This window comes from Panthera uncia, chromosome D2 (genome assembly GCF_023721935.1).
Source record: "Panthera uncia isolate 11264 chromosome D2, Puncia_PCG_1.0, whole genome shotgun sequence".
Classification (NCBI taxonomy): Eukaryota; Metazoa; Chordata; class Mammalia; order Carnivora; family Felidae; genus Panthera; species Panthera uncia.
The window spans coordinates 60,350,123-60,375,893 of NC_064818.1; the positions used below are offsets into that span (position 1 = coordinate 60,350,123).

At 42.5% G+C, this 25,771-nt stretch overlaps 1 protein-coding gene across 8 annotated transcripts; it reads left to right on the top strand.

Annotated features, from left to right (window-relative positions):
• The first annotated feature begins 465 nt into the window (after positions 1 to 465).
• On the top strand, positions 466 to 25,461 carry GSTO2 (glutathione S-transferase omega 2). 8 transcript variants are annotated; one of them, XM_049645707.1, is made up of 9 exons: positions 466 to 781; positions 1,866 to 1,966; positions 6,802 to 6,912; positions 7,181 to 7,289; positions 9,845 to 10,067; positions 11,032 to 11,133; positions 18,056 to 18,142; positions 24,052 to 24,158; positions 25,169 to 25,461. In XM_049645707.1, the coding sequence occupies exons 3-9, from the start codon at positions 6,882 to 6,884 to the stop codon at positions 25,326 to 25,328; spliced, it is 819 nt and encodes a 272-aa protein (XP_049501664.1). In that variant the 5' UTR covers positions 466 to 781; positions 1,866 to 1,966; positions 6,802 to 6,881; the 3' UTR covers positions 25,329 to 25,461. The 8 variants fall into 8 exon arrangements, with proteins under 8 accessions (XP_049501664.1, XP_049501665.1, XP_049501663.1 ...); XM_049645708.1 differs by lacking the exon at positions 1,866 to 1,966 and adding an exon at positions 3,294 to 3,367; XM_049645709.1 differs by lacking the exon at positions 466 to 781 and adding an exon at positions 817 to 904.
• The last annotated feature ends 310 nt before the right edge of the window (positions 25,462 to 25,771 follow it).

Consider the following 25,771-nt stretch of genomic DNA (forward strand, 5'->3'; position numbering starts at 1 on the left):
GCCCCTCCCTGCTCATGCTCTGTGTCTCTCTGCCTCTCAAAAATGAACAAATGTTAAAAAAATAAAAATTTAAAGAAATAAAAAAAAAAAAAGAAGAATTTAGGTCAAAGAGCATCATTTCATTCTACAGATGGTTTTACTAAGATCCCGAGGCTAAATGAGTCCTTAAGATGCTGGCAGAAAGATCGAGAACACAGCCAACACACTGTGAATATCAGTGAGCTGTCGACCCACCCCATTACAGTCTGGTTTCCGGTACGTATTCTTAAACGTAAGAGCGCGTAACAATCACCTAAGGCTCACCGCTGGATTTCCGATTCGGTGGGTCCAGGGTAGGCTGCAAAGTCCACATTTGAAATGAGCTCTCCCCCACCCCCACCCCCGCCCCATGGTGATGCAGGCGATCCGAGGACCGCACCCTGAGAGGCCCTGAGAACCGACTGACTTCACAAAAGGCCTCTTGCCGCAAACCCTCGGCCGCCACCCACGCCCAAGCTCCGGGTGGACTCATCTCTGCCGCCGTCCGCCTGCCCCACCCTCCAGGCCCCGGTCGGCTGCGGGCACACTTCAGTCGGATGTAGACCGGGGCGCTGAGCTGCCACTGCCAGCCACGACCTGGCTTCTACTTTTGCCAGCTACGATACGGCGAGCACTCGCGACTTCGGTATCCAGGAGCCTGTAACGCGGCCGCCCATTGGCTCAGCTCCGCACTGCTTGGCCGTAGGGCTTTCAAAGGCTTTAAAGATTGGCTGGAGTTCCAGGCGCCGCGGCCAGTCGGCGGGTAGGATCGCGTTCTAAGGGGCGGGTTCCGCCTGGGCCCCGCCTCCCTCCGCTGCCACTGCCAGCTGCTGCTGGCTCCGCTCTACTTCCGATTCTGTCTGCCGGGCGCGCGTGGGTCACTCCGGTGTGTCTTTCTCTTGTTACCTCCACCGGGTGGGTCTGTCCGGTCTGTGGTGCATTGGAAGGGAGAGAGGTTTGAGGTCAATAATGGATTTTGGATTTTTCACGAATTTCGGGTTTGCCTAACACTTTTAAAAGGAAAACCCAACGACTTATCTTCATCAAAGTTTCATCAAAGATTTTAACATCAAGAAAAGCACAAGCTCTATAATTTAAAGAACAGGTCTTTAAAGCGAATCCCTTTAACTTAAAGAAAAAGAACCTCATTAAATTATTCTTATTTTTCTGATTTGGCTGGAGTAGGTAAAGACGACCGAAGATCAGGAATTCTCAGGCTTGCATTCGGCACCACTAGGTTAGCTACATTACAGGGCATTGGCTGCAGGCAAATTTGGTCCCCGCGAAAGTCTTCTCGTTGTGAGGATTTATGGGACTCCCCTGCTACGTTCAACTACTAATAAAAATAATAGCTAATGTTGAATGCTTGCTAGGTATTAAATGTCTCTTAACCAGTATCTGAATTAATCCTCCCCAAGCTACAGAATGTGTTGGTACTATTGGCTCTAAGTTATGGGAGGGGGAACATTGGGGCATAGAAAGTTGTGTGTTTCCCAAGGTCACCAAGCTAGTAAATGCTAAAGAGGTGATTTAAATCCAGCCTGAACTCCTACAGTCATTCAGAGCATTCTTGAGATAAGATCATACATTTGCTTCTGCCCCAGTCTCTATTCACTAGCATTTAGAGGCTGAGCCAGGAGAGGATAGTATCCACCTTTTGGACACACCACTATTATGTCTGGGATTTAACAGGAAGTGTTGATGTTCCTTTTTCAAATTTAGTGTGTTTTGTTAAGTTTTACAAATATTTGACTTTGGCTAATTTCAGGATCTTGAAAATCTGCCTTTGCTCTTTCAAATGATAACATATTAAAATGTTTAATTTTTTTTTTCTTTGATCCCCCAAGCTGTAAGGAGAAATAGGAATAGGAAAGTGGAATCCAGTACTTAGAAAGAAAGTCTCCTTTGACTCAGGATTCCATAGTGGGATGATGAAGTTCTTCCTCTGGTAACTTTAGTAATCTTATTTGATGTGTCCCAGATTGGTGTGTGTGTGTGTGTGTGTGTGTGTGTGTGTAGTTCAGGAGGGCATTGGGATTAAAATAAAGTGGTGGAAAGTTACATACTTTCAGTTATAGGTAAGTCCTGGGGATGTAATGTACAGCAAGATGACTATATGTAACACTGCTGTATGGTATATTTGAAAGTTGCTAAGAAAATAGATCCTAAAAGATCTCGTGGGGAGAATTTTTTTTTTTTAACTGTATGAGGAGATGGATGTTAACTAAACTCATTGAGGTAATCATTATACAATTTATATAAGCCATTATGCTTTGTATCTTAGACTCATACAGAGCTGTATGTCAATTATGTCTCAATAAAACTGAAACAAAAAAGTCCCAAAGGCATTAGAACACAGGATTCCCTATGAGCCTAACTTGCTGGAAACAGTCCTGAGTTTAGGCCTATTTGAAAATAGAGAATTTCCCCTTACTTATCTCATTCTTTGAACTTGGCGAACAAGTTTTGAACACCGGTAAGATAATTTTTCATGTAAATTAGGCTTCTGAAATGTCCTCCAGTTTCTGCCACTGTCAGAGATTGGTGTAACAACAAAAAAAAAAGTTTTTTAACTGAAAAATGCAAACTCTGCTTTCTCTCCGTTTCTCAAAACAGAGACATGTGTAGTTAAAGAAATTATTTCTCTGGTGGCATTCTTTTCCTAGGCTTGAATAATTATCACTCATGACTGAAGTTCCCTACAGTTTCAAAACTGATCCGGTTCTGTTTCAGGTAGCTAGAAATGATTTAGAGTAGGTTTCATATAGCCCTATTACTATTTATTTCTTGCTTGAGTGAATCAGTATAATAGTGGTATAAACATGATATAATAACATAAGAAGAACGTTTGCAAAGAGGATTTCAAAGAGGTACATATTGGTTCTTAGAAAGGAAGTAGGGATAAGCTTAAAGGTCATAATTAAAATCTTTCTAGGGAAACCATAGCATTCAGTGGTAAGATTAAGAACCACACTACTGAAATGTAGCCTGCAACCTGCAACCCATTCAACTGGCATTAAATTGGTAGCTGGTGAAATTAGTATTTTCAGTTGAATTTTAATTCTAATGTGCTTGGCAAAGCAGAATTGCGGTACATTTCATCTTTATAGATACAAAATTGGAGTGCACTATGCTATTAGACATGTGTTCTTATTCACTAATATTAGTCATTAATTTCCAAACACACTGAGCTCTTACTATACTGAGGATGTGCACAATTTCATTCAATATTCAAAACCTATCAAGTAGCTACGATTAGTGTTCTTTTTTTACAGATGATGAAGATGAAGGTCCAAGAGGTTAGATACCTTGCCCAAGAGCCAAAGCCAGGGTTTAAATATAGTGCCAAGTAAGAATCTTGACAATATATTACTTCTTTTCGGAGAAAGAAATGTTTCCATCATTCTATCTTTTCTAACTTCACCAACTACACTCCCATTTTAGAATGTGGCTTCCAACACACAGGTATACTTTTAATAAATAATATCTTCCAACTCTTAGAGTTGATTTTCCTGATGAGTGGGGATGAGGAGAAAAAAGTTGGAAATACATTCTCTTCTGGCATAGTAATAAGATGATTCAGGAACCTTTTACTTTGCTAATGGAATTCCCAATTTGTCTATTGTTAATTCAGTCATTGTCAGTATAGAGCAGGGATGGGCAAACTAAGGCCAACAGGTCAAATCCAGTCCAGTGCTGGTTTTTAATGTTTATTTGTTCTTGAGAGAGAGAGAGAGGGAGAGAGAGAGGGAGACCCAGAATCAGAAGTAGGTTCCAGGCTTCTGTCAGCACAGAGCCGGAGGCGGGGCTCGAACCCACAAACCATGAGATCATGACCTGAGCCAAAGTCGAAGACTTAACTGACTAAAACAGCCAGGTGCCCCTCCACTGCTGGATTTTTTACAGTCCAAGACCTAAGAATGTTTTTTACATTTTTACTTTTTTTTTTTTTCAAGTTTATTCATTTATTTTGAGGGAGAGAGAGAGCACAAGCAGGGGACGGTCAGAGAGAGAGAGAGAGGCAGAGGGAGAGAGAATCCCAAGCAGGCTCCGTGCTGTCTGCCCGGAGCCCAATGCAGGGTTCCATCTCATGAACCATGAGATCATGACCTGAGCCCAAACCAAGAGTGAATGCTTAACCAACTGAGTGACCCAGGCACCCTGGTTTTTACATTTGTAAATGGTTGAAAAAAAAATCAAGAGAATAATCATAATTTGTGCCACATGAAAACTATATGAAATTCACCAAAAGTGAGCCCTAATGAAAACTGTGGGCTTTGGGCAATGATGTGTCAATGCAGGGTCATCGATTATAAAACTGTACCTCTGATGGGGGATGTTGATGGTGGAGGAGTCTGTGTATGTGTAGGGGTAGTGAGTATATGGGAAATCGTATCTTCTCAATTTTGTTGTGAATCGAAAACTACTCTAAAAATAAAATCGTTAAAGTATATATAAAATTTAAATTCAGCATTCACAAACAATGTTTTATTGAAACACAGCCACACCCATTCATTTGTATATTATTTCTGTCTGTTTTCACCCTAAAATGTAGAGAGTAGTTGAGACAAGCTGGCTAGAAGAGCCTAAAGTATTTATTATCTCAACTTTTATAGAAAAGTTTGCCCAACTCTGGGATAGAATAAGATTCTGGTTGGATTGCTGCCCCAGGAGTTGAACTTCCAGGCTTCAGAATCCTCCCTCCACCTCTTATTAGTTGTGAGGCTTTTGACAAGTGACTTCACCTTGCTAGCATCAGCTTGGTCGTCTTTTAAACTAAAATTATAGAATTCTTATAGGACTATTTTAAGGATTAAATGATTGAATACACATAAAGCACCAAATATGTGTTAGTAATAATTTCACATTCCTCTTATGCCCCCCCCCCCCCCCTTTAAAATCTGGATATATTTTCTTCCAACTCTTTGAATCTGCTTTTCTTATGTGAGGATACATTGGTCTGCCGAGGAGTCACTTCCTTGTCTACCAAGAAGCTCTCACATGATATGGCTATATTCATTGCTTTCATCTTACCATCCAATTTGTTCTTTCCCCAACCGCCCTTTAAAAAAATATTTTAGTAATCTTTACACCCAGGGTCGGGCTCAAACTCACAACCCCCAGATCAAGAGTCTCACACTCTACCAACTGAACCAGCCAGGCGCTCCACTAATTTGTTGTTCTTGGTCAAAATTAGCTCCAGAATAGTAGTTATCCTATTACTTTATCCGTCTTCCAAAATGCAAAATTGTTAGCATGGCAAGTCAGTTTACCTTTTGCAATACCAGATGTCCTACTGACATATAATATTTTCTTTTCAGAGAACACTTATTCAAACATTTTTGCCACTCTCCAATTCTTATAAAGCGACAACTACTCAAAACCACATGAATTCACTCTGAATGACTTAGCAAAAAATGTAACCGAGTCACTATCCTGAAGATTTTTAAAGATTCTTATTCAGTAGAAAAAAAAAACAAAAACCTATTAACCAATGATTTCTGGATAGATTGGAATTCCAAAGGCCAAAAGATACCCATTCATAAGTTACATAATTAGGTTCTGTCATTTTAATAAAGATATTTAAATTTAGTGGACATCTGAGCAGCTGTTAAGTGTTATATCTCACACATAATTAATACTTATAAGAATGGACTTAACATTCCTACCCTCTTAACCAACTTTAGAGGCCAAGACAATAAAGTCAGGCTTTGAACTTTTAAAGTTCTTCAACCCCACTCACTGGTCACGTTGGGCAAGTAATTTCATTTTTCCGAGGCTCTTTTCTGTTTTGCAAGATAGGAATAATACTAGCTGCCTAACTGAGTAGTCATGGGAATCAAACAAGGTAGTCAATGGAAATCAATTGGTGTGAGTGAGACAGATCATGCTTTTCTTTCCTTCTTTACCTGTCAATCTTATACAATCCATTGACAAGCAATTCCCATTTCAACCAAGTCCTGTAAAATTAAAGGAATTATTTTACCACCTGCTAAATTTCATGATCTCAGCTTATCAGGGTCAGAACAAAGACCAGCTACCTCCATTATGTAAGGTAGATGGAAGAGCTATCCAAGTGGTCCCTGTATTGCTGGGTTGTTGGCCATGTTTTCCTTGGCAATTCGAGTTTTCTCTGAAATGAGTGCTGGGAGTGGTAAGAATTTACAAATTTGTCTTTGCCTCTAGGTAAAGAATGTTCCTATTCCTTAATAGTTTTCTGTAGCTGGGATAAAATGTCACAAATAGGGCCAGAATAAAGGTGAAGCAAGTGAGGGGCCTCGATCCGCTAAAAATTTAAGAAGGCACTCACTCTCTGGGTCACGCAAGATTTCAACACTAACAAGTTTTCATCCTTATCTGCTATATCCGGAGGAAGTCTGGCTTCACTTAAAACAAACAAATCTTCTTCATTATAGGGAGGTTGTGTCCAATTGTCTTAGAGATGCAGGAGGGAGGGTTTAGGATGGGAAAGAAAACGTATCATTACCCTGGTCAAGTTTTACTAAACTCCCTTGAAATACAAGCTGGAGTTTAAATGCCCAATCTTCAGGGACTTTGGATCTGGAGGAGAGACCCACCCTGAATGCTCTCCCACGTGTTCAAGGCAAGGGGTTCTTTTCAGGGTTCTCTTGCTCACTCTGACTTTTGGGCTTCCAGATCTGGGCAGATGTCTCTCTTGGTTAAGTTGTCCTAGCTCCCCTCCCAGATCACTTCCCTTCTGTCCCCTCGCCGCCTCCCCTTCAACCCCGACCTCAGTCACTCAAAAATTGAATTTGGGGCTAGGAGGGGCAGGCTGGAGCGAAGCTGTCCCTAGAGCCTGCGGCCACGGCGAGGGTAACACGCCGCGCAGACGCCGGGAGACCATGGAGGATGCGACCAGGACCTTTGGGAAAGGTGAGCCCCCTCGACAGCTGTCTCCGGACTGGGGCTCCGCGTGGCTGGGGATGTTGGCTCTGGGAGATGGGGCTGTCGGGCCATGGCCCCCAGACCAGCGCGGCGGGGAGGGACTTGAGGGGTTTCTCTGCACAAAAGCCGAATGAAATGTGTCCTCTCTGGGACTCGGGAGGCGGGGTACGAGCAGTTCTCTTGGGATCCCCGGGAGGTGAGTGAGCCCACCTCCCCGTGGGTTCACCGGTCCCTCGATCCCTCCCACCCCTCGCAGGAAGCTGCCCCCCGGGGCCCGTCCCAGAGGGCCTGATCCGCGTCTACAGTATGAGGTTCTGCCCCTTTGCGCACAGGACGCGCCTTGTCCTCCGGGCCAAAGGCATCAGGTGAGAAGCTGAAAGCCAGAGCCCCAGAGGCGAGCGGGGTGCTCAAAATCTGGGGCGCCCTGCCCGGGTTTCACAGGCGCTCCTTGTGTCCCTTTCTTCTGAGGCAGAGTCGGTAAGTGGTTAGCAGAGGGCGGGTTCTTTAGCAGGCGGTCCTGAACTGCACGGCTTGTTTGTAGCGGTGTCTGTGCTGGAAATTTTCAGGACACCTCGCGGTAAACTGAACCTTGCCTCTGGCGAGCCGGTTCCCTCCCGTAATATTTGTGAAGGAAGGGCACTGCGGCTGCTATGAGTCCTCCTCTGACTGCTCCAGCGAATGGGCCCCCCACCCAGGAAACCAGGCAACTTCAGTTCACTTTCTTCATTGCGCTTACCGCATCCAGCATTTTATCCGTTCGTTCCTCTCCCCTCCACGCTCCTCGGCCCCACTGCCACCACCGCCACCCCCTACCCCGCCCCCGGTGGCCAAATGTAATTTCTGAGGGTAGGGCTTTTGTCTGTTTTACTCCTGAGCTAGAAGAGAGCCTGGTGCATGGTAGGTGTTGAAAAATATTTTTTGAATGAATGAACAAATAGTTCCAAACAATGAAGTAGGTAGAAAGAACTGCAGTCAAGAGGTGTCTTGAAGGTTCCAACATGCCTGAGAAATAGGTACATTTTCTTCCAGAAGGGATTTTGCAAAACTAGCACCTGCAGAGGAGGTCTGGGTATGGAAGGTAGAGCAACTTTGCTGGAATACGGACTGAGGAGTGCAGCTGGCCAGAGCCAAAGTGTTGAGGTTGTGTTATTCCAGGCTTTTGACTCTCTTGGAGAGTCATTAAGGGATTAAGGGAGTCATTAAGGGATGACTTCAGAGTTTCAGACTGATGTCAGAGAAATACCAAGAAATAATAATGGAGAGACATTTTATTATGCAATTCTGTTCTGTTGAGTGTATATGGCATACACTTCCAGATTCTTCCTTACGGCTTGAGTCTAGTTGGCCCTAAGGTTACCTATTTAAAATAACAACAGCTCCAGGTTTTACCCTTAAGTGACAAATTGATAGTTTAGGAAGCAATGTAAGTATTTCTTTAGGGCAGGGTTTTTCAACTTTGGCACTATTGACATTCTGGGCCAGGTAGATCTTTGTGTGTGTGTGTGTGTGTGTGTGTGTGTGTGTGTGTGTTTGGGGTGGGGTGGGGTGCTGTCCTCTTCATTGTTGGGCATTTAGCAGCATCCCTGGTCTCTACCCATTAGATATGACAATCAAAAAGTGGCTCCCCATAGTGACATATGTCCCTGCAGAATGGAGCAGGATTACTCCTGGTTGAAAACCACTGCTTTAGGATTTAAGATACTCTCCTTGACTGAGCAAAGAATATACTCATTTGTTTCCTTTACTCTTTTAAACATATGTGAGCACTTCTGGTAACTTTGTAGGCTTGAGCCTCTAATAATAATGGGAAGAATAAAAAAGTTATTACATGCTTATGTACCTAGGCACTGTCCCAAGCACTTTATTTTTTATTTTTATTTTATTTTTATTTATTTTTTATTTTTTATTTTTTTAATATATGAAATTTACTGTCAAATTGGTTTCCATACAACACCCAGTGCTCATCCCAAAAGGTGCCCTCCTCAATACACATCCCCCACCCTGCCCTCCCTCCCACCCCCCATCAACCCTCAGTTTGTTCTCAGTTTTTAAGAGTCTCTTATGCTTTGGCTCTCTCCCACTCTGACCTCTTTTTGTCCCAAGCACTTTAGACACACTTATTTGATCCTCACCACAATGCCAAGATGGCCACAATGATTCCTCCCATTTTACAATTAAGGACACCGAACACAGAGAGGTTAAGGAATTTGGCCAGCATCACAAGCTAGACAGTCCAAACCACAGGCAGTCTGATGCCAGAGTTTGAGCTCATAACTACTAATATTTACCATATCCTTTTGTGACTTGTTAATATCATGTTTGTATTTGCAAGCTTTAAAACGTAGAAAACTCTGTAATGCTGTGCTTAAGAGTGTGAGCTCTGAGTCAGACTTCCTAACTCTCAGCTTGGCTCTACTATTTCCTAGCAGTGATAATGGGCAGGAGATTGAACCTCTTGGAGGCAGGAATCACAAAGAGCAAACAACACAAGGCAGAAAAAATGTTTAGCTCGTCTTTTTTTTTTTTTTTAAGTTTATTCATCTTTGAGAGAGAGAGAGAGAGACAGAGCATAAGCGGGGAAGGGGCAGAGAGAGGGAAACACAAAATCCGAAGCAGGCTCCAGGCTCTGAGCTGTCAGCACAGAGCCTGATGTGGGGCTCGAACCCACAAACTGCAAGATCATGACCTGAGCCGAAGTCAGACACTCAACCGACTGAGCCACCCAGGCACCCCTAGCTCGTCGTAACTATAGCAATGGAGACAATGATGTTGCTATGTATTTTTCTTTGTAGAAACCTAAACTTTGAAAAACTTATTGCAAATTGAAATTTTGTACATTGATTGCTTCTGCTTTCCAGATGAATGTCTGTCTGCGTAAGCCTCTCATTTTTGTTGTCTTATTTTCCCTCTGCTTTTGAAGACATGAAGTAATCAACATTAACCTGAGAAACAAGCCTGAATGGTACTATACAAAGCACCCTTTTGGCCAAATTCCTGTCCTGGAGAACAGCAAATGTCAGTTGATCTATGAATCTGTCATCGCCTGTGAGTACCTGGATGATGCTTATCCTGGAAGGAAGCTGTATCCATATGACCCTTATGAGCGGGCTCGCCAGAAGATGTTATTGGAGCTATTCTATAAGGTATATCCAAAATTTTAAAAAGCCACTTACAGTCTATTTTACTTTGTATGTCTTTCCCAAACCTCCCAAACCTTTTAATGATTTTTAAAGCTAAATCATTGATGAGGTTGTTTTGTGTTAATACTACGTGCATCTTAGAAGGAAAACTAGTATGGAGTAATAGTAGGGCTCTCACCTCTAATATTAAAGATGAAAGGCTTAACTGATAGGTTCTTTTCCATTTCAACTAGGAGACTCAAGAGGTATGGTTACGGTGTGGTCATGACCATGTGACTCAAGGTGGGAAGGTTGAAAGAGCTGAAAACTGGTAGTGCTTTAAGGGGAATATTTCTAAGGTTTCAGGTAAAAAAAAATTGGGGTGTTAACAAGGTAGTGCATGAAGGGGGACTGGACTTTATGCAGAGCAACAGTGCCAACTACCCAGGAAACATGAAGAAGAGAGAACAGGGGATACCTGTTGATAATACAAGAAAAAATGGAGTTTTATGATAGTTCTCTTTGAAAAGAAATAAAAGCAACTCAAGAACATTAATGGCTGACCTATCTTGAGCATTTATGCTGTGCCAAGCAGGGCCCTACCTGCTTTATAAAGGTCAACTCGCTTAACGCTCCCAACAGCCCTGCAAGGTGGGCACTGTTATTGTATCCATTCTTCAGATGACAACACTGGCTTAGAGAGGCTTAGAGAGGTTAAGTGCCCCACTGCAGATTGAACAACGAAGAAGTAGCTGAGCGAGTAAGGAGCACTGGAGACCCCCTTTAAAGTGCCTTGTTTTGCCAGGGTGCTGTGACAATGGATTCCTGGAACCCAGAGATGGCATGACCCTCCCAGGAGGTGGGGAACCTGGATGTGCGTGTTGTCCTGTTCAGTTGGAGTGATAAAGCTTTGGCTGTGTTTTCAGGCAGAACAGGAGCACAGAGTTTCCTTAGACTTCTCCACTAAGAACCTGTGTTCTCTGATTAGGTCCCACATTTGACCAAGGAATGTCTGGTGGCCATAAGATGTGGGAGAGAATGTGCTGATCTGAAGCTAGCCCTGCGTCAGGAATTCTGCAACCTTGAAGAGGTACAAAAGGGGGCCCCCCTCCTGGTCAGATTCAGTGGAAGAGGTGATACAGGGTCCTGAGCCTGACCCCTTGCTTTCACAGACTTATTCTTTCTGCCAGAAGTTGATAAGTTCAGGTGCCAGTCATCTGGTTTTAACTTGTGGGTGCTTGCTCCCCACTAACCTGTTATGGAACTATTCTTGAAAATCTGGCAAGGAAGGGGGAAGGACACGTGATGAGTTTCTTCCTTTCCCCAACTCACCACATTCTTTACTGCTGCATGGCTTCTGTACTTTCTGCCAATGAGGCTAAGATTTATATTTGTTAGGGATTTTGTTTGGCTGCTAGCAAAAGGGACCTTACTACTGTAAACTTATTTTATAACAGTTTGTTCTCTCACATAAAAAGTCAGAGGTAGTCAGGGCTATTTTGATGGCTTCTTTATAAAGTTATTAGGGACTGAGGCTCTCTTTCCATCTGCTTTGTCATCTTTAGTGCAGGTCTTTCATCCTCAAAATGACAAGATAGCTGCTGGAACTGCAGCCATCATTTCTAAGTTCCAAGTTGAGGAAAGGAGAACAAGGGGGGAAAAAATGGCGAAAGGCCATGCCCCTTTAAAAGACTTTCCCAGAATCCCTACTCAATGATTCCTTAAATCTCATTGGCCGCAACTTAGTTGTTGTGTGAGAACTATGTGCAGAGCCAGCTGGGAAATGTAGTCTTTTAGCTGGGGACACCTTGAATAAATCAGGGTTCTGTAATCAAGAAAGAGGGGAGAGTGGCTATGGGTAGGCAAGGAGCAATCTCTGCCAGCAGATCCTTCCCTAACCTTGCAGTAATACAGCTACTTACCCCTTACCTCTAGAATGATCTGAAAGGTGGTTCTATGACTTCCTTTAAATTTGTTCTAGAATCTGATATGTTCCCTTTATGGGGGTGGGAGTTGTAACTCTGTTGGCAGCTAGAGAATGCTATTTTTATCCCCTTCAGGGAAGGCTGATTATTAATTCTCTTTCATTTGACCTTTGTCAAGTGGAAGCAGATTAAATTTATTTACATTTCCAGCTACCTATCTTAGATTTGTACAATTGCAGTATTTATGGATGATGAATAATTATCTATAAGAAAGGACTTCTGAAAGAAGAAGAAGCTCTGATTTATAGCATTTTCTATTATTTTTTTAAATGTTTATTTATTTTTGAGACAATGCGAGAGACAGAGTGCAAGCAGCGATGGGGCAGACAGAGGGAGACACGGAATCTGAAGCGGGCTCCAGGCTCTGAGCTGTCAGCCCAGAGCCCGACACGGGGCTGGAACTCACGAACTGTGAGATCATGACCTGAGCCGAAGGCGGATGCTTAACCGACTGAGCCACTCAGGCCCCCCCTGATTTATAGCATTTTCTGATTTCGGTGCTGTAAATACTCCCACCAAATGCTGATTCGACCTACCAATGTTGTGTCTAAGCGCAGGGTTGAAAAGAGATGTGATTGGTGATTGGTCAGCTTCGGCACAACACTGAATAACACATTTCCTCTTTATCTTCAGTAGCTGAGTCCTAGAAATAATTTGTTAAACTAGCTGAGGTAGGTATATACCAAAATACTGATGGTATTTAAGGACCACTGAATATTCAGGATTGTTCTAGCAGATTTGAATATGGTTTTTGTCCCATTATTAGCAAGACTTTTAAATACAATGTAGGCAATATCAGAATCTGAAACATGCCCAGTTAGCTTGATCCACTCTTAATACCAGTATTTTGACTCTAGGAGATTCTACTGAGGTAGAAACTTGTCAGAATAATTTTGATAGAGAATGTTCCCTGACTTGTGCAACTCTTTTGCATGGTTTTATATAATCAGGATTTTGTGTGAGCTGAAAGTACATTAAATATACATGGTCTTTCTGAGTGATAAGTAAGGCAAGATACCAATACATAATCTTCTGCTCAGTTTACTGCTTGCAGCCTTAAACTGTGACAGTTTCTCTTTTTCAAGTAATGCCCTGACTTTTAAATTTGTTCTTAAAAAATAGTTGCATCAAAATTAAAGATTCATTGTGCTTGTTATTTAGCCGCATTTTTCTGCAATATGTTTACAATTCTTTGAGATACATTACTGCTGCATTCATTATCAAACTGGCAGAGTCCCCACTTGCTTTCCTGTTCCAAACATTTGCATGAGCTTTAAAATGACAGGGATGCCCTTCCCTAACCACACTTTCTGTTGTCAAACCGATTTTCTAGCCTCTACTGAATCAATCTCAGTGGCACACGTCTTTTTAGCTTTATTCTTTTTTTAACGTTTGTGCTTGACTTTGCCGTATCAGAATAGCACTTGAGCCCATTTTCGTTTTATCTTTGTGGATTTGAATGTGGCAGAACTTTCAGAGGTTCCTTTTTTGGGGGGTGGGGTGGGGCTAGTGCCTTCATTCTAAATATTTTCATTGTGGAAGCAGTCAGCCCAAAGGCAGTGAAAGACAGGATTCGGCCAGATTTCTCTGATGCTGCGGAATTTTGCTCTGATTCAGCGTTTCTGTATTATGAATTCTGTATTCTGGCTGTTGCTTGGTTTCTTGCCAATCATCAGTGGAACTCAATAAAAGGGAATGAGAAGGGTAGTAACAGATAACTCTGGAAAACACAATCTGCCTAGGAGGGAATGACAACCTGCCTAGTAACTTGAGGCCTTCAGCTTCCGGGGGCCACAGGACACCTTATATTGTTTTTAATTCTTTTTTTTTTTTATTAATAAATGTTTATTTAGTTTTGAGAGGGAGAGGGAGAGGGAGAGAGAAAGAGCAGGGAAGGGGCAGAGAGAGAGGGGGACAGAGAGGGTCTGAAGCGGGCTCTGCACTGACAGCAGCTAGCCTGATGTGGGGCTCCAACTCACAAACCTGGAGATCAAGACCAGAGCCAAAGTCAGACACTCAGCTGACTGAGCCACCCAGGCGCCCATGTTTTTAATTCTTGGTATTCCCCAACCTGCCTTGTGATGTCTCCACGCAAAGCTTCCCATGTCGCCAAATTTGGTTACATGTCTTGTGTTTTTAGTGAGGTCAGATTTATATAAGCTGTATTGACATCACCCAGGAACATCTCTAGTTAAGTATTTTTGTGATTCCAAATTTCTCCCCTAATGTTAATTTTTTTTAAACTTTTTTTAATGTTTATTTATTTTTCAGACAGAGAGAGACAGAGCATGAACAGGGGAGGGGCAGAGAGAGAGGGAGACACAGAATCTGAAACGGGCTCGAACTCACGGACCCTGAGATCGTGACCTGAGCTGAAGTCGGACGCTTAACCGACTGAGCCACCCAGGCACCCCTACCCTAATGTTAATTTTTAATCTGTCCTTTCTCCTCTCCAGAAAGAATACATTTGCGCCCAATTAGATTATATTTTCTTGGTTAAGTTTTGCTATTTTTCCTTAATTTTTATTAATTTCAATAATGAAATTATATGTTGCTTAATTATTTATCCTTTGATGTCAGCAGGAGAAAGTTTGTATCTGGCTAATTGTTCACTGAAAATAATTTTCTATAGCCTTCTGTGTATGGCAAACTATAACCTAAATTTATTTTGTTATCAACAATTTAACATGTCTACAAACTAAATTAGTTGTTACTAGCTATGTTTTTATAACAGCTTTATTGAGATATAATTCACATACTATAAATTCACCCTTTTCAAGTGTACAGTTCAGTGGCTTTTAGAATATTTACCGAGTTGTGCAACCATCACCGCTAGTTATTCTACAACATTTCATCATCTCGAAAAGGAACTCCTTAGTCATTAGTATTAGCTTCCCATTTCTTCAAAACCTTCCCAGCCATCAGCACCCACTAATTCACTTGTCTTTATGGATTTACCTGTTCTGGACATTTCATAGAAGTGGAAACATAGAATGTTAGCTTTTCATGAGCTTCTTTTACTTAACATAATGTTTTCAAGGTTCATCGTTTATTTTTTTTATGGCTGAAAAGTATTGCATTATTCGGAGATACCATATTTTGCATAGCCACCAGTTAATGGACAGGTGGGTTGTTTCCCCTTTCTGGCTATGACAAATAATGCTGCTGTGAGCATTTATGCATGCGTTTTTGTGTTGGACGTATGTTATCAGTTCTCTTGGGTTTGCTAACTGATTTAACATGTCTACTAATGTGCCATTAATTCCAGTTGTAATCACCATCCTTCCACACTAGGAAACTGATTATCCTCTATTCACAATGGCTAATTGAGTGTTTTTTGTGCTGTTGCTACTTTGGTAACTTTATTCACTGTCCAGTTCTGACAGCTGCTTTCCATGTAAATGAATATTTGCTATATTTCTGTTAATAGCCTTCTGCTATACCATCTACCACCATGTAAATAATAGAATAATAATTATTCTCATCATGTAGAAATTAATTTTACTTTTCTCCAACTATAAATTAGTATTTGTTCATTAGAGAATTTGGAAAATATAGAAACTAAGAAAAAAAAATCCATAAGCCCATTACCCAGAAACAACTATTGGTATTATTTTGGACTTTTTTTGTTTTCTTTTTCTGCTATGTAGTTGAAATTGTACTGTATATAGAACTAGGTTATCGTTATGATGTAAAGATTTTCCCATATTTTTATAAACTCTAGAATGCTTGTTTATATGTATAAGAGCATTTTTAAAAGAAGCATGATTTATGAGGGTGAAAAATTATAAAACTTAATGTACATTAGACAGGAAATGGTTAGATAAATTATGTTCATCTTGGGGCGCCTGGGTGGCTCACTCAGTTGAGCAGCTGACTCTTGATTTTGGCTCAGGTCATGATCTCACAGTCTGTGAGTTCAAGCCCCACATTGGGCTTTGTGCTGACAGTGCGGAGCCTGCTTCGGATTCTATGTCTCCCTCTTTCTGCCCCTCCCCGACTTGTGCTTTCTCCCTCAAAAATAAATAAATGTTAAAAAAATTTTTTTTAAATAAAAAAATTATGTTCATCTTGTGGAATTCTGTATGGCAGTTTATTTTTTAATGTTTTTTTAAATTTATTTTTCAGAGAGAAAGAGAGAGAGAGAGAGAGAGAGGGCACTAGTGGGGGAGGGGCAGGAGAGAGGGAGACACAGAATCTGAAGGAGGCTCCAGGCTCTGAGCTGTCAGCACAGAGCCTGGATGGGGGCTTGAACTTGTGAACCGCAAGATCATGACCTGAGCTGAAGTCAGACGCTCAACCAGTTGAGCCTCCCAGGTACCCCCGTATAGCAGTTTAAAATGAATGAAGTAGAGCCATGAGTACTGCCATGAAAAAATTGCCTAGAAATATTTAAGTGAATTACACAGTAATACAGATGGCATGATCCCATTTTTGTAGAAGAAAACAAATGTACATATGTGTACATATGCATGTAAATGAATGTCCAGAAAAATGCCTTTATAGATAGATATTACACTCCCAATAGAGGTTGCTACTGGGAAAGGGATTAGAACCAGGATGAGAAAGAAAACTTGGTAAGAGCAGGGATGGGGAGGGCAGGTCCTTGCCATTTATACTGCTTTCTTTGTGGGGGGCGCCTGGGTGGTTCAGTCGGTTGAGCGTCCAAATTTGGCTCAGGTCATGATCTCACGGTTCGTGAGTTCAGGCCCCGTGTCAGGCTCTGTGCTGACAGCTTAGAGTCTGGAGCCTGCTTCAGATTCTGTGTCTCCCTCTCTCTCTGCCCCTCCCCCACTCATGCTTTCTCTCAAAAATAAGTAAACATTAAAAAAATTAGGTTGCTGTCTTGTTTTTAAATAATGAGAAAGTATTTCTGTATTACATGTATAATCTTTAAAAACAGAAAAAAAATCACTTTCTTTCTACATAATTTGCCATGTGTATAAACCATACTTATTTATCCAGCACACCCATTAGGAGTTTTTAGATTGTTTCTGGTTGTTTACCATTGAACGGTGCTGTAAGAAACGGCAGCTGTTCTTTTTTGCATAAAAAAAAAATTCTGTATTTTAGAATATGTCCTTAGGCCAGACTTCCAGGAATGGAATTACCAGATCAAAGGGTATGAACATTTAGAGGCTGGAGCAGTGTGTTGCTAAATTGCTTCCCCAAAGACTTGTGCTGTTTGCCCCCCCTCCCCCAGCAGTGTATAAAAATTCTCTTTGCACTTCCCCCTTTCCACTGTTGGGAGATTTCATTAAAGATGATATTTGCCTGCTTTGGAGAGAAGCAATAGTTTTTCATGGTTGCCTTAATTTGTATTTCTTTGATTGCTAGTGAAGTGGAAGATTTTCCCCCAAAGTATGCTATCTCTTTGGGTTTTGTGAAAATGGTCTGTTACCCGTCTATCAAGATCTTCCTGATTTTTCTTGTTGAGTGTAAAAGTTCCTTATATGTTAAAGAGTTCCTTATGTATTAAGGATATTTGCCTGTTTTTAAAAACGCTTTTTTTTTTGTTTTCTTTTTTTTTTAACTTTTAGTTTGGCTTATTTTTTTTTTTTGGTACATGTAGAAATATAACATTTAGGGGCACCTGGGTGGCTCAGTTGGTTAAGTGTCTGACTCTTGTCACGGTTCCTGAGATCGAGCCCCTTGTCAGGCTCTGTGCTGACAGCACTAAGACTGCTTGGAACTCTCTCTCGCTCTCTTTCTCTCAAAAATAAAATAAATAAACTAAAACAAAACAAAAAGAAATACAGGGGTGCTTGCGTGGCTCAGTCAGTTAAGCGTCCGACTTAGGCTCAGGTCATGATCTCACGGTTTGTGAGTTTAAGCCTCACATCGGGCTCTGTGCTGTCAGTGCAGAGCCCGCTTCAGATCCTCTGTGTCCCTCTTTCTCTGCTCCTCCCCTGCTCGTGCTCGCTCTCTCAAAAATAAATAAAAATATGAAAAAGTGTATTTAAAATGTAAATCTAACATTTAACCATATTGTGCTATAGGTCTTTCCCGTTGTGATTTCTTCCACAGCTTTTACAAATAGGAAGTCGTCTACCCCTTCAGGAGAAATGGAAAATATTCATTTGTTTTTTTCACCCACGATCCATCACTTTAAAGGTATTGGACTTGTCAAGCCTTGGCCTACTAGCTTCCCCTCTTACTATCGTGCTCATACACGTCGGCAAAAGAAGTGAGCCCATTAAAAGGATCCCAGCATAGAATTCTCAGGATGGTCCTTTAATCCCTGAATGTTGACAAATTGCGTTCTGAATCTTCATAGGGGACTCCAGGTCATAATTGTTAAGCAGCAGGAGGTTAAGAAGCAGAACCTACTTCTGAGGCTTCTTTCCAGAGGAGAAATGGGTTTATATGTACTCTAGTTTGTCCTCATAGTTTGTTTCTATACCCTTGGTTCATTTTACAGGGAATCAGTTCTTTCTCGCTGGCTCAGCCTCAGCAGTGCTTCAGTGTAACAGGGACCAGAAACGTCAGAAATGTGAAATCTTGAGAATCTTCTCTCTCTCTCTTAATGTTTATTTATTTTAGAGAGATTGAGAGAGAGAGAGAGAGCGAGCAGGGTGGGGCAGAGAGAGAGGGAGACACAGAATCTGAAGCAGGCTCCAGTCTCCGAACTCTCTGCACAGAACCCAATGCGGGGCTTGAACTCAAGGGCTGTGAGATCATGACCTGAGCTGAAGCTGGGGCTTACCCGACTGAGCCCCCCAGGGGGTCTTTGAGAACCTTCTCTTATTTTTTATGGACTCAGATTTCTTCCCCCTAGTCGAGTACTTTTCTGCTACTTCTGGAGAAGGGCCTGCCTTGCTGATGTATTGGCAAGTGGTTTTGTGTCTTTTTGGGGCGGGAGGGGAGTGAGAAGCCTTTCATCCGGGCTTCTCAGGAACTGTTTCCTTCAAGAAAAAAACGCTCTCTTTGTTCTCCAGCGAGGACAGCAGCGCTCCCTCAAGCCACTGCTCTGTCTGTCCTCTTTGGAGGCAATGGCAGTGGTGCAGGGCAGCGACCTCCTGAAGTTAAGCACAGTGAAGCATTAGTGAAGCTGATCCCAAGCTTTACTAACCAAGACTATAGATGGAAGCTTTTTAGTGTCTAGTCTGAAGAAGTCTGGGATCAGATCTTTAAGATCTTGCTTCTCTCACAAAAACCGTACAGATTTCTTTTACCTCCTTGGTAAACTTCCAGGGCAAGCAAAGGCCAGGGCGCCTTACCACCTATGGCCACAAGGGGGTGCTCCGCGCTTCTTCCTTCCACCCGCGCTCTAGGGCGAACCTCTTTTGGGTCCTCCTGGGGGAGCCCGAGAGGCCCTCGCAGAGGACAAGGAGCCCTTTCATCCGGGCTTTTTCAGGTTGAGGGGCTGGAAACACTGTACCCAACGGTCCCTCCCTCTTCATTTGCATGTTCACTCCTTACCTCTTTTGACATCCACAAGCAAGGGAAGTCTAGTAGTCAATTTTCAGTGAAAAAAGTAGATTTTTAAAATACATATATATATTTCAGGACATCAAATGCCTTTTTCCCAATATCCTAGTTCTTAAGCTTGGACTGGAGATGTGTTGATACTTTTAGGAAAGTGGAGAGCTAGAAGCTGGAGCCTCGCTTCCCTCAGCTGCCCGTGTGTGGTCTGGGGGGCGATGTCTGGGGCCTTGGAATAAAAACACCTCTGTAAGCAGGCTATTTTGCCTTGCTTGGCATACCAGAGACAATAGTTCTGAAAGTGAGGGATTCTATATGTGAGAGGTGGGTGACAAAAAGAACTCAAAATAGAGTTTTATAAAATGGATATTAGCATAACCACTGCTAAGTGGGGTTGAGGGAGCACAGCTTCCTATTCCATTTGTGACAATAAAACACTTAGGGAGGATAAGCCACTGGAGATTAAGACTATCTGTGTACTCACTATCCTACTATCCTGTTTTACTTCTGACTATCCTAAAATCTGTCAGAGGAGCTAATTGGCTATAGGCAAGGGACTAAGTTTAAACTGAGAACACAGGAGAACTATCTTAGTAATGTTGACCAAAGACCCTCTTATCAATGGAATAGAATAAGAAGGAGAGAATTTTGTAAAGATTTTATTTTTAAGTAATCTACACCCAATGTGGAGCTCAAACTCACAAACTCACATGCTGTGCCCACTGAGCCAGCCAGGTGCCCCAGAAGAGAATTTTGATAAAGTTTTTTTTGTTTTGTTTTGTTTTTTACTGTGATTGTGTCTCATCTCCCAGTGGGCTGGTGCTCTGGCAGAGCCCATGTTTGAGAGAGAGAAAACAGGACTGGGGAGGGAGTTCTCACGGGGAAGCTCACAGTTGGACCAGCCTTGGCCAGAGAGGGGTGGAGGCTTTCAGAGTTTGCTGATTCTAGGGTTTTTGCTGATACTTAAATTTAAAGAACAAAGAATTCACAAGAGACTGTGACTACAGTCATCATACTTAGATATCTGAAGTTCAACAACACAAGGGCTGACTCTAGTATGGGAATAAGGAGAATGCTGCTTTCGTCTGAGCTCCTGCACTACCCAGAGAGCTCCTTCACCTCCCTAGGAGTGAGTTTCCTCCCCTGAAAAGTGAGAGTCCCTTTGTGCTTCCACGTGAGAGGCAAGAATTGGCTTACCCGGTGTGTTTTCCTCTCCTCCTCGGCTGCCAGGAAACTCAAGTCAGATTCAAAGATTTAAGGAACTCTTCAGGCCCCTGGGCTTGATATTTCCTTCCTTGTTTTGACCTTCTGTTCTAACTTTTGTTTTTTTCTGATCTTAGTGGTTTTGTAAAATTTTTTTAATGTTTATTTTTGAGAGACAGAGCATGAGTGGGGGAGGGGCAGAGAGAGAGAGGGAGACACAGAACCCGAAGCAGGTTGCAGGCTCTGAGCTATCAGCACAGAGCCTGATGCAGGGCTTGAACCCACAAACCGTGAGATCATGACCTGAGCTGAAGTAGGATGCTTAACCGACTGAGCCACCCAGGCGCCCCTTTCATGTTTTTTTATTGCACACATTTTTTACACTGCATCTCTAATCCTGTGCGTAATGAGCATGGTGTAAAAAAATGGTAAAGTGGGAGGGGGGTCCCAGTAGAGGAGTTCCAGTGACCCTTACAACACTGATGTTCTGTGATTCTTAAGGGAAAAGCCACTGCACATATCTGAAGGTATCAGGTTTGCATGGAAGGGAGCTCGCTTACTGAGGGTCTTAAAGGTTTCAATAAACCTGTAAGGAGGGCTGGCCAGGATGTTCTACATCACTGGCACATGTCTGCAAAGGAGCCAGCACTTTGTGCTACTTTATAGGAAGATGGCTATTCTCTTGGGACTTTTATTATTTAAAAATTTTTTTGTTTAATGTTTATTTATTTTTGGAAGAGACAGAGAGAGAGAGAGACAGAGTGCAAATGGGGGAGGGGCAGAGATAGAGGGAGACACAGAATCTGAAGCAGGCTCCAGGCTCTGAGCTGTCAAGCACAGCTCAAAGCCTGATGCAGGGCTTGAACTCAAGAACTGCAAGATCATGACCTGAGCCAAAGTCGGATGCTCAACTGACTGAGCCAGCCAGACACCCCTCTCTTGAGACTTTTAGACTTGCCCTGTGAGAAATCTGGGGGAGAAATGCCTGTCTGAGGCAGGAGTCAAGAATCAGAAGCTGTATCAAAAACTCCAAGGAGTTTTGATGTTACACTTGAATTTAAGAAAGCCCAAGGGAGGGGTGCCTTGGTGGCTCAGTTGGTTAAGTGTCTGACTCTTGATCTCAGCTCAGGTCATGATCTTAGGGTCCTGAGACCAGGCCCCACGTTGGGCTCTGAGCTGGGTGTGAAGCCAACTTAAGGAAAAATAAAAGAGAGAGAGAGAGAAAGAGGAAGGAAGGAAGGAAGGAAGGAGCAAGGAAGGAAGGAGCAAGGAAGGAAGGAAGGGAGCCCGAGGGAATGTGTAAATGTATTTTGGGGTGGGAGAGATTGGCTAAGAATAAGTAATACTTCATCTATTTCTTCCATATGCTCATTTTGACTTTTTACTGTATCAAGTACTTTGATAGGGCTTGAATTACTTTGAGTGTTTATATAAGAATTAATTATATCTGTAACATCATGTATATCAAAGACATACTCCTACTTTGAGTAAATAAAAAGCTTTAAAATATATACTAAATAAATATCAATTACTAAGCAGTTATTCGTTTTTGAAATATCACTTTACCAAAGGACCCATCATGGGTTCTAATAAATGCCCATATATGATTTGTTTTGACAAGGACTTTCCCAAGAGCACCGCTGCTCTGTAAACAGAAGAATTATACAGATGTTCTGGGGTTGATCGATTTAGATTTGGTTCTGATTTGTGCCATGAAGGCCAACAGTAAGTTGGAGAAATATGTTTCAAAGCCAGAGATAAAAGTTTGGGTAATTACGATCTATTCCTGAACACAAAGATTTGGTGCTATCTAGAACCCATGAAAACTGAACAATTTGTTCTTTTCTGCTGTAAGTCAGATCTGTTTTCCTTATGCCTTAAAATAGCCTCTGTCTTGAGTTTTCATTGGCCAGATTCTACTGGTTTAGTTCCATCCTGTTAGTTTTCTTGAACAAAGTCATGCTACCTAACGTTTTTTTAGACTTCCAGGACACCAGTCATGTAAACTCCTCTTTACCATATTAGGGGATAATGAAAACTTAGATTTGCTTTTTCCTCTGAGAAGGGTGGCAGGTGGGGGGATCCCATTGATCTTTTCTGTCAGGGACGGATCTGCTTTCTGTACAGGTAGACTCTGGACATCTCTATGCTTTCTCATCATAAGAGCTTATGTTTATTTATGCATGATTACGTAACTCCTCACCATAACCTCTGAGGTGGGCGCTAACTTACCACCATGTACAGATGAGCAAACTGAGGCAAGTTGCCCTGGGTTCCATGTTGAATAGGAGGTAGAGCCCAGGATAGGATCAGGTCTGACTGCTCCTGAGCTCACCTTCTTAATGACAACCCTAGACTACATCACAGAATCCATACGCTGGTCTGGAGTATGAAAAATCAAGCCTGAGTGGTAGAGATAGGAAGATAGAAATGTATCTAAAGGATGTAGGAATCTGGATCTATAGCTATAGGGGAGTAAGCAGTTGATTATGAGTTATATGGGTCAAAGAGAGTTGTTTGCTTGATTTACCTAGGTAACCGGCCCCATACTTTTCTCTTTGGAAAGACCTGGTCCAAAAGTAACCTGTGTTAGACATTTTTGCTTTTAAAATTTTCAGGTACTTTTTTTTTTAACTGGCATTTGGTTATCTGTCTGTTAAGAGTTTATCTGTTTGGTTTACAGTCTACCTATCTGGATAAACTTGTCCCATTGGGAAATGAGACATTCTATTTTAATGTAAAAAGTTGACAGTGACGAGTGGCCAGAAGTGTATAGTTCAAGGAGCTCAAATAAAAAAAAGAAAAGATGATATAAAGACAGTGTTGGGATTTGAGGGAGTCCACGAAGACCATTTGCTCTTTCCTGCTTTAGTTATACATTGATTGATAAATAAATCTAAAGAGTAAGACATATGGAGACTATAGTATTCCCTTAATTACAGATAAAGTGGGTCCTGGAAAATGAGGGAGCAGGGTTCCTAATGTGGTCCCCTGCCTCTCAGTAATGGACAGCGCTGGCTTGGGGCAGGGCCCCTGTCTCCAGGAACTGAGCTCATCCATGGAAAGTTTAGCACATGGAGGAACGTGTTCTAGGCTAAGAGGGCAGAGCTGGGCTCCCTCTGCTTGGGTTTTCCTCCAAGTTCCCAAGTCACATGAGCCACCCCAGTGCTCCAGTGTTGAAAGGGGGGAAGGGCTGAATGTAGCTGGGAGTTTGACCCTAAAGGAAGTGGACGAAACCTCAGGAAAAGGGAAGACTGACTGCCTAACAAATTGCAAGGAGAATCAGAGCCTTGGTTCTCTCTCTTTAGGAGTAAATTTGATATTTGTATTTAGCATCTATAAGCATGGCAGCAGGTAGGTAAATTAACTTGCTTTTGTTCTATTTAAACTTTTAGATTCTTGGCTATCAGAACACCGTCTTCTTTGGTGGAGACTGTATATCCATGATCGATTACCTCTTTTGGCCCTGGTTTGAGCGGCTGGATGTGTATGGAATAGCTGAGTAAGACATTTGACTGTGGGGTTGCACTGGGTAACAAGCAGAATGACCAGCCACACAGCATGGAAAGTTAGGGATATTTAAAATAGATGAAGTTGCCCGGTGGACCTGGGGAGACCATGTAGGGGTTCGCAGCCAGAACATGTGCTTTGTTCCGATGCTCAGAGACGTTGAACTTGTATTGGCATCTGCTGTACTCCCAGTCCAGTGCATAATTGGGCGCTGGACAATTATGGCATTGGGGAACCGAGTCCTGCCCCAGCAGAAGTGCGTCTGTACCCCCACGATGCGCGGGCTCACACCTACCCAGCCATGCTCTCCCGCACCTCCCACTTTGGCTGTCCCCAAAGGAAGATCACATAAAACATAGTTAGATATTTTAAACTATGTCTCAAAATACACATTACCAAAGCCTGTCTCCTCTGGAGATGGAGTACTGAACCACGGATCGGGAACCCTCACCTCTTCCTGGATTTCCCACTCACCAGTGGTACTATTTTGAGCAAATCACTTCCATATCCTAGACCTAAATTTCCTGATCCATCTTTGAAAGGGCTGGGTCAGCTCCATTATTTCAAGGTTTGATGATGGTTTTACTGATTTTTAAAAAGTGTTTTTGGAAACGACTTGTCTTGTTTCAAACTCCCTAAAGTAAAATCTAACAATGACAGAAGAATGTTTCTTTTTGTGGTTGGGGGGTGGGGGGGGGGTTGTCCTTTTGTTGGTAAACAGTGAAGCCCAGACACCTTACTTCCCGGAGCAATCAGTCCACAAGCATTTTAACTTGTGAAAACCAACAACAACTTCTGTAAATTCCAAACATGCACAGCTGTTCCCCAAATGAGCTTTTCCTCCAGTCAATGATCATGACCAGTTGATAATAAGGTAACTAAGATAACTTCATTGCCCAAACAAACCAGTCTTTTGTATCTTGTCAATCTAAGAAGCACGCCTGCCACCTTTACCCATGGCTTCCCTTTCAGACAAGCTAACCGTTCTTTCCTGTCCTGCAGCTGTTTGAACCACACGCCAGCTCTCCAGCTCTGGACAGCAGCCATGAAGCAGGACCCCACAGTGTGCGCCCTTCTCATAGATAGGAGCATTTTCCTGGGCTTCTTGAATCTTTATTTTCAGAACAACCCTGATGCTTTTGATTATGGGCTAACTTGCTGAGTCTCAGTCTCCCCCCTCACATCCAGAATTCCCAAGCACGTCGTGACTCTACATCAGGGATTGTTTTGGTGGGTCAATCAATCTCTGTTCATTTTCTTTGAGGTTCTCAATAAACGTGGAGACAGAAAATGTATTCTTTCTCACAATCCGTTTGTAAGACTCCTCAGGCCTCTACCTTCTGATGATTCTCAAGAAATCTCAAGTGCCCAGTGCCAATGTCCAAGCACATTTTGGGAGTCTGTGTGCCTCCTGGCTCCTTGGCCTTTGGCCCAGTTTGACCTCCAGATCACTGGTGCTCAGGCTGATGTGGAGGTTCAAGCCTTGCCCATCAATGATGTTCATCATTACGGATTGGGCCCCTCCACAACCTCCCTGGAGAGAGGAAAGCTGGAGAAGAGGAAGAGGGAAACACTCCAGGCCCAAATACTCTCCATTTGGCAACT

Excerpts from the sequence above, each read along its gene's own strand:
- GSTO2 (XM_049645707.1), top strand. The coding sequence starts at position 6,882 with ATGGAGGATGCGACCAGGACCTTTGGGAAAG. Across the intron at positions 11,134-18,055 it reads AATTCTGCAACCTTGAAGAG|CTTTTACAAATAGGAAGTCG; the intron begins GTACAAAAGGGG and ends TTTCTTCCACAG. Across the intron at positions 18,143-24,051 it reads CACGATCCATCACTTTAAAG|ATTCTTGGCTATCAGAACAC; the intron begins GTATTGGACTTG and ends TTAAACTTTTAG.